Source organism: Octodon degus, unplaced genomic scaffold, assembly GCF_000260255.1.
Source record: "Octodon degus isolate 3935 unplaced genomic scaffold, OctDeg1.0 scaffold00001, whole genome shotgun sequence".
Taxonomy (NCBI): Eukaryota; Metazoa; Chordata; class Mammalia; order Rodentia; family Octodontidae; genus Octodon; species Octodon degus.
The window spans coordinates 38,513,296-38,521,949 of NW_004524577.1; the positions used below are offsets into that span (position 1 = coordinate 38,513,296).

The 8,654-nt window shown below is 41.8% G+C and overlaps 1 protein-coding gene across 1 annotated transcript in view; it reads left to right on the forward strand.

Moving 5' to 3' along the window:
• The window catches only part of Cdc20b (cell division cycle 20B), a 75,008-nt gene extending 66,791 nt beyond the window's left edge, over nt 1-8,217 (forward strand). The window contains 3 exon segments of the mRNA XM_023709097.1: nt 366-401; nt 6,352-6,452; nt 8,204-8,217. Coding sequence (XP_023564865.1) covers nt 366-401; nt 6,352-6,452; nt 8,204-8,217 — 151 coding nt within the window.
• Nucleotides 8,218-8,654: the final 437 nt, after the last annotated feature.

Sequence of the window (8,654 nt, forward strand, 5' to 3'; positions counted from 1 at the left end):
TCTCTCTCTCTCTCTCTCTGATTCTTTGTAATTTTTAGTCTCAGTTTCATTAATTTCTGTGCTGATGCTCATAATTTCCTTTTTGTACTAGCTTTGGATTTGGATTGCTCTTGTTCTTCTCAGATCTTGAGTATATTCCTAGGTTATATTTTGGCTTGCTCTGTTTTTCTGATGTGGAGCCATAGATTTCCCTCTTAGGACTCCATTCATTGTGTCTCATAAATTCTGGTATGTTATACTGACATTGCCATTTGATTGTAGGAATTGTCTAATTTCTTTCTAGGTTTCTTTTGTAATCCATTGACTATTCAAGAGTGTATTGTTGGGCTGGCCAGATACCTCAGCAGACGAAAGCATATGCTTAGGCAGAGCGCAGCCACCAGAGTTCGATCGCTGGCTTGCTATGCCATGCTGGCTCAGCCCCTGAGGTGCTGAGCTGGCGATTGAGACTGGGCATGGTGGCGGACGCCTGTAATCCCAGCACTTGTGAGACTGAAAACAGGAGAACCACTATGAGTCCAATCTACATAGTGAGACCCTGTTGACCCTGCAGACCCTGTACCAAATACTAAAAAAAAAAAAGTGTATTGTTTAATTTCCATGCATTTGAATAATTTTTGTGGTTTCTTCTCAACTGATTTCAAGTTTCATTATGCTGTAATCTGTTAACATGCTTGTGATAAGTTTGATTTTTGTTCCCATGTACTTAACCATGCTTTGTTGGCCAATATGAGATCTATTTTGGAGAAAAGTCCATGTGCTACTGAAGAGAATGTGTATTGTGTTGTTTTGGGGTGGAACACTATCGATATATAGACATCAAGCTCCCTTATTCAAGGCTTCACTCGCTTCTAATATTTCTTAGTTGATTTTGTGTCTAGTTGATCTATCTTTTTTTTTTTTTTTGATCTATCTTCTTGTGACAGTGGGATACTGAGGTCCTCTACTACACTGTGTTGATTTGTTTCAGATCTTTTGTCTCTAGTGGATTTTGTTTTATGAAGTTGGGTATGGTATGATGGTGCTTGCTTCACCCCTGTTTAAAATTGTCATCTCCACCTGTCGAATCAATCACCTATCCAATGTCTAATGACCTTCTTTGTCTTTTCTGATCACTTTTAGCTTGAAGTTCATTTTATCTGAAAACAGAGCAGCTACTCGTGCATGTTTTTGGGTTTCCATTATATGGCGTATTTTTTTCCATCCTTTTATTCCTAGTGTATGAATTTTTTTTGGTTAAATGTGTTTCTTTTAGACAGCCTATCATTGGATTTTATTTCTTGACCTATCCTGCAAATTGTGTCTTTTGAATGGGCAATAGAGACCATTGATTTATTTTTATTTTTACTTTTTCATTTATTTGTTTTATTATCTAAGTTTTCTATTCCTCATTTATCTGTATGGTATATTATTTCCCCATATTTGCAAAGTTTCATGCTATTATTTCTGTAAACAGCATTTTTAAAAATGTGGCAATTTTGCTGTCTTTTAATTTTTCACTAATTTCAGTTAATCTCCAAGTAATTTGTGTCATCTAGCAGCGTTGGATGAATTTTTCATGTTCTCAAGCTAACTGTATAAATGGTCACTGACTTGAGATCTCTATCTTCTAGTTCTTTCTTTTTTAGGCAGGGTTTTGCTATATGGTTCAGGTTGGCCTAGAACTCGCGGCGACCTTCCTGCCTCAGCCTCCCTCCAGAGTGCTGGGACTTACATCGTGCACCACCATGCCCAGCTCTGTCTTCTAGTTCTGATACTTTGTTTTCACAAGGATGCTTCAACTGCCCATATTCACTAGAATTTGTAATCTCCTGAATTTCTGTTTGATAATCTTTTCATAGACTCTAATTCCTTGTTAAACTGGTCATTCATGCTTATATAATTATGTTTAGTTCAGTAGACTTTTTGTTAGTATTTTCTGTAAACTGATTGTTTTATGTGTTATGTCCATTTTCTGTTAAGGAATATCTTCCTTGAGCTTGTTGACCACCTTATTGACCTTTTAAAAACATCTTTTCTGTTACCTTTCTGAATGATTTGGCCCCCCAGCATTTGACTTCTTTCCCTTCAGTGTTCCATGGGTTAACTTTGAAGAAGTCAGGAGTTTTTGGAAGCCTTTTGTTAGTTTCTCTTCTAGTGTTCCTAGTGTTTTTCTTTGTTTCCTTGAAGTTTGGGGCTAATTGTGTGGGAGACTTTGTTGCTAGTATGGGGCTCTCTGTAGTTAGCATCTGCTTTTCTGTGCTGCACTCGGGCCTGGGTGACTGTAGGCCGTTGCCTCTGTCCCAAGATCCAGGCGCCTTCATGTGTTTGGGAGGATGCAGTGTATTTGTCCCAGAACCCAATTTTCTGGGAATGCGCCATGGTATTGTTAAGGCTCAAAGGCTATCCAGATATCGGCACAGAGAAAAATAAAACAATTAATGGGAACAAATATGCCACCTTGGCAATGACAATAATTGAGCAACAATAATATTATCAGAAACAAACTAGAGATTGACATACCCTGAAAACCAATAATATACCACACCACCGAACAAAATGTATAACCGTCGAACAAAAATGTATAATTATAGTATAAACCAGTGATCGTGAATATTTTAGAGACTGATTCTCCAAATTACAACTCCTTGCTTGTTTATTACAAAGTTGTACTACTACAATTAAATATGAATACTGAGGTTTTAGTTTAGAAAAAACAACATTTTTTGACTTAAAAGAAAAACAATAATAGAGTTTTCAACAATATAAAATGCTTTTATTGAAAGGTCAACGTTTCCATTTGGCGTGCTTTCGCACAGTTGATGTGATCTTTGATGCTGTAGGCATGCTTGTAATTTGTCAGATCTTGGCTTGCGCAGCTTGGTATCCAGGCCAACGGAGGAGGCTCTGTGCCTGCTTTGGTAAGCAGATGATACGTCTGCCACCCCTGGTACAAACACTGAAACCAAGTGTTAACATACAGCAAATATGCACTGAAAGCAGCTATACCTCTACCAACAGTGGAACAGTATTCTACAGTAACAGCATAGAATCAACAACCTAACGATTCATAAAGCTTAATGGTTACACTAGTAGTTATAGAGGGATAGGGAGTGGCAGAATGAAAGAAGCCAAATTTGAAAAAATTAATGGAAGACATGAAGGAGGAGAGAAAAGTGAAACAGAGGATTCTATTGAGGGGTAAAAGGAAATTGATAGTATAAAATTAAAATGACAGAAAAGAATAAACTAGAAAAAGAAAAAAGAAAACATAAAGCACAATAGAAGAAAAAAGAAAAATAAGAGGAAAGTTAAAAGAAGAAAATACAAAAAGAAAAGGAGATAAAAGTCCTAACCCACCCCCCAAGGAAACCAATAAAGAAAAACGAGAGAAAAAACAGAATGAAATAACATTCCCGTGTATTTTCATGTATGTGCTGCTGAAGCAAGAGTTTTCTTTGTGTTTCTGAGGGGTAGTTTCTTCACAGGATTTGCACTTGTGGAATCCAGCAAGTCATGATTTTCTTCTCCTAGCATTAAGGCCTGTGAGTTTTTTATGCATTCTGTGTAAGCTGCACTCACTTGGGCTATTTTCTTACTGTGGAAGGCAAGGATTTTGTCCTTCCCAGCCGGAGCTTAACCTCTTAGGGGGTCTACGTCTAGCCTGTGTCCAACCCATGGCTATTGCGAATGCAGTCTCTTATGCAGTCACTGTGGGAAGGAACCACTGAGAACACTGGAATTGACTTGTTCTGTGGCTCCGTCTTCATTAGCCCCTTCCCAGAAGAGCACCTGATCAAGCAATCTGGAAAATACCAAGCACTGCGCTGGGTTTCTCTTCCATTTCTAGCCTGCTGTGAAGGGGTCACTTTCAGGGTAAAATCCTATGCTAGTTTTGTGGTGTACAGTTGGTGTGGGCCTTCTGTGGGGCTACTGCTGCTGGCCAGGTTAATACTTTCTCCCTGGATCTGCCGGCTTCCCAAGATTGCCTTCTCTTCCAGAGCACTGGTCTTATTGATGGCCAGACTGGTCAGCCGATGCCACTCCTCTCCCATGTTGCAGGGGAACAAGATGAGCGGGCAGGTGGTTGCACCTGGGCATGGAACCCTTGGGTGCGAAGTTGGCCGGGGACCAGTGCGTGGCTCCATTGGCCAAGCATATGGCTTTGTGGTCCAGATAATTCTCGTTGGAAAACAGTAAACTGATTCACTATATGAAAGTTCTCTTCACTAGGAGTCCCTGGAAACCAGAGCAGGCCAAGCCTCCAGGCAGGTAAATACATGAAGAATCACAAGAGCAGTCACTTTGTGTGTCTCCTCACCTTCACCATTAACTGGCTAATTCATGGAGCTAAAGTAGACTTCAGAGGCTGGCGTCTGTATTAGTCTTCTCAAGTGTGGCTTTTAGTTTTGCCTAAACTGCCTGCTTCTAGTAAGAGCTGGTTGGAAATAGAGTATTTAAGAAACTGATTCTTAATAAACATAGCAAATACTAATCTCTATCATATAAAGAAATCAGGGTCCTGGACTCGGGAATTTCTGAGCCTTCTGACACTGAATGAAAGGTTTTATGTTTCATAACCTCCTTTCCAGCTTAGCCCAAGGTGTTGGTGAATGGCTACTTGAAAAAGACAAAGCAAGTTTAATTCATATATAAGTACTTTATTTTGACTGAAAACATTATATTTATCATATCTCTTAGACTGTATATTCATTCACCATATAAAGGCAACTCTTTTACTTTGAATGTAGTTGGCTGACTAGAGATCCTTGTCTTTCTGGTGTACACTATAACCATATTTAATTGTTCGTTCCAGGTTTTATTTATGGTACCTGTGAGGCTCACCTATTGCTGTGTAATAGGTTACTCCAAAACTTAGTAGATTAAAACGAAATTATTTCAAATTTTTTTTATGGCTTCTTTAGGTCAGCAACTCAGGAAAGGCCTGAATGAATAGCTCTAGTCCAGGGTTTCTCCCGAGATTGCAGTCAGCCATGGAAGCTGAGAGGGCGGGGTTGGACTACTTGTTGGCCAGCCAAGTGTTCTTCCCTCTTTGTGTAACTTCAGAGCTTCTCCAAATTTCTTGGGTTTGGTTGGGGCTTTTTTCAACATGGTTCCCTTAAACAATTGGCTTAGTGCTTCAGAGAGCCAGGCGAGAGGTGGTCATTGATAACCGAATACAAAATTCACATAGTGCCACTCTCACCACGTTCTGTCAGCTAAAAGCTAGTGGCAGTGTCCCCAAGTTGAAAGGAGAGGAATTATATTCTACTACTTGATAGAGAAAATAGCAAAGTCCTGGAAGTATGGCTGGATGGGGGATAATGTTGCAGCTGACATTGGAAAATACAGTTTGCTACAGTCTGCTTCCTGGAGTGCATCACAGTCACGAACCCATCTTCCCCAAGGCTGACCTGTCTATGCTGTTATCTGAAACTTTGAAGGCTCTAGACTGGTGTCCCTGGAAGCCTGAGGTCCTTGCTGTTGGAGGAGGGATGGAGGATGGGTGCCTGCATGTTTTGGATATAAGTAGCGGGAAGAGCATGCAGACTCCAAGCACAAACTCACAGGTAAGCTTCTCCTCTGAAGTCTACCTTCATCCTGGTCTTCTAGAATCTTAGAAAAATAATTCATGACAGAACATATTACCCAAACATTCTTACCCTTCTGATGCTATAAAGAATTTCAGTTCTCAAGAGTTTCTTTTTCTTGGGTAAAAAAAAAATCTCTTAATCTGTGTTTCCAAAATTTTCTCCCTCTCTCCTCCTCTCTCCTCCCCTCCCTTCCTCCCCCTTCTCTTCTGCATTTGTCCCCTTACTACTGCTTCAACTGTAAAACCCAAGAGCAGTCTGGCTGTCTCTGGCCCATGACCCCAGTTCACTTAAATTTGCTTGTTACACCTATACCTATTTGTTTATTTCTTCCTTTGTTGACTTGGGATAAGTATTATCAAAACTAGTATCATTCTTCTAAACCTTCATTCCAGCTGTGACTAGAGGATGAGTAGTGGACTGGGTGTAATTTCTGGAATCAGTTTATATTTATTTATTTTTATTTATTTTGTACAGGGTCTCACTACACAGCTCAGACTTGTAGTGATCCTCCTGTTTTCAGCCTCCCCAGAACTGGGATTTCACGTGTGCACCACCATGCCTGGTCTTGGTGGCTGGCTCAGTGCACCCTGGAGTGGGGCTGGCATGGCATGTGGTGCCAGGGATTGAATCTCAGTCCCAGTGCTTGGTTAAGCAGGTGCTTACTCCAGTGAGCTGTCTTACCGGCCCTCTAGAAACAGTTTAAATACATTCATAATGAATCTGAAATTGCTAAAATTCTCTATTCTATGGTCATCATTACAGATCTGTTCCTTAATCTGTTACCTAAGACCATGGAGATTGCAACTGGCCAAGGTGCTCCATGGAATGACGTGGCTCTGTGGACCTGCCCCACTCTTTGCAGGTCCAGTGGGTTCCTGAGTAAGTGGGGACAAAGGCCTGTTACCTAGGGTAAAGCAGGCTGCCATTCATAGAAAAGTCCCTAAGTGAAAGAATTTTCTTTTGCTGCCCTATACCCTCCCCTCCTCAGCGAGTATCTGGACAGTGTTTCTGAATTTGACTACAATTGCATATCATCTAAAATTGTCAAATCTTCTTCCCCATGTATCTGTGTATGTGTATACAGGGGTGATCTTGGGCAGTTTTGAAATCCAATTCAGTTTTGAGCTCATCTTGTAAAAAAACATACAGCAACACAGAGGATAAGGAGGCAGGTTAGACAATGTTATATGTGACAAGGTCACTAAAAGTCACGAGGCTTCCTGTGAACGTCTGTCCTTTGAGAGTATTGTGACTGAATTCAGGGCCTCGTGATTGCTAAGCCTGTGTTCTACCACCGAGCCTGGATCGCTATTCTCTGTCAGTTTAGTTCTACAAACTTTTTGGAATTCTCCTTGAAATTAAGGCCAGTGATGGATAAAGAGAACCAAGCCCTTTCCCCAGGACCTTAAATTTGGAGTGGTTGATAATAATAATAATAATAATAATAATAATAATAATAACAACAACAATAATAATAATGGGTTGGGAAGATGGCTCCATAGAATAAGCACTTCCCTGGCAAGTGCAAGGGTCTGAGTTCAATCCCTGGTTCCACCAAAACAAAAAACAAAACAACAACAACAACAACAACAACAATTATATATATATATTTAAATGAAAAAACAGGTGTTACTTTGTGAGACTTTTGTTATTTATATGTGGTATGTTTATGTGCCTAGCTATAGGGCTGCAGCATAAAATACAACTTTCTCTTTTTTATGTGTTTTGTACAGGGTGTCACTATGCAGCTCAGACTTGTAGTGATCCCCCTGTCTCAGCCTCCCCAGTGCTGGGGTTACAGGAGTGCACCACCATGTCTGGACTTGGTGGCTAGCTCAGTGTGTCCGGGGACAGGACCAGCATGGCATGTGGGGCCAGGGATCGAACCCTGGTCCCTGTGCTTGCCTAATCAGGCCCTTAGTCTGCTGAGCTGTCTCACTGGCCCTCATAAAATACAACTTTGACTGTGGGTTGTGGTGAGAGAGTTTGGAAAAAGCTATCCTAGAGACAAAGTGCAGTGGTTACAAAGCAGGGACTGTCAACAACTGCTAGAGACCAGGAGAGGCAAAGCTTCCTGTTGTCCCATCTCCACACTGGGAAAGAATCAGTGGCTGTTTTCAGCCACGTACCTCACAGCCATTTGTCATGGTGGCCACAGGTGCTGATGTGGGGCAAGAGCCCTGGGGGAGACACTGAGTGCAAGGCAGCCACTGAGAGTGGCGCCTCGGCCCACCTGGGGTGCAGGCCCACAGTGGGCCACCGTCCGGCTGCCTGTGCTCCTCAGCAACAGCCCCCACTGTTCTTCCTACGTGAGAACGGGCATCAGATGCGAGGAAGTGCCTTCCCGGTGCGCACGGCTGCTCTCAGACCCTTTTGCTAAGGCTGCTTTATTCACTGCCTTCTCTCACTGCATTTCCCAGAGATGGTCTTCGGCTTCTCTCTTCCTCCTCCTTGTCCCTTCCCTTCTCTACCTCCTCCTCTTCTACCTTTTGCTCCTTTCCCTTTTAAAGATTCACTGTTTTAATCAGAATAATGTCTATAGCAAAGAATTTTGAATATCTTTCTCATAGCTGATTCTTCTAAATTCTAGTCTCAAATTTCTGACTGCCTCTGGATCCTTTCTTTTTCAGATTCTCTAACTTGAAAACCCAACTCATTAACTTGAGAGACACTTATTGAAGTCCTCCTATGTGCTGTGTGTTCCGTAAGCATGCTTATTCTTTTCTCTTTAAATTAGCTATTCTGTCAGTTGCCTTTCCCTGTCTTAGTCTGTTTTCTGCTGCTATAACAGAATCCCTGAGACTGGATGAAATGCAAGCAATAAAAGTTTATTTAACTCTTGCAGGCCGAGATGTCCAAGAGCATGGCACTGACATGCGGTGGGGCCTCTGTGCTGTGCCGTCCTCTGCAGAAGGCAGAAGCGCTGGGGACACATTTGAGCTGCCGCACTCTCGGTGGTCTCGTCCTCATCCTGGTCGCCCCGCTTCCCGAGTGTTCCACCGCATTCTGCCTTGGTTTACTCCTTGTTCTCTTTTGCCTACGCATACCTGCGTATATGCCGGCCAGTGCACTGTGAAGGCG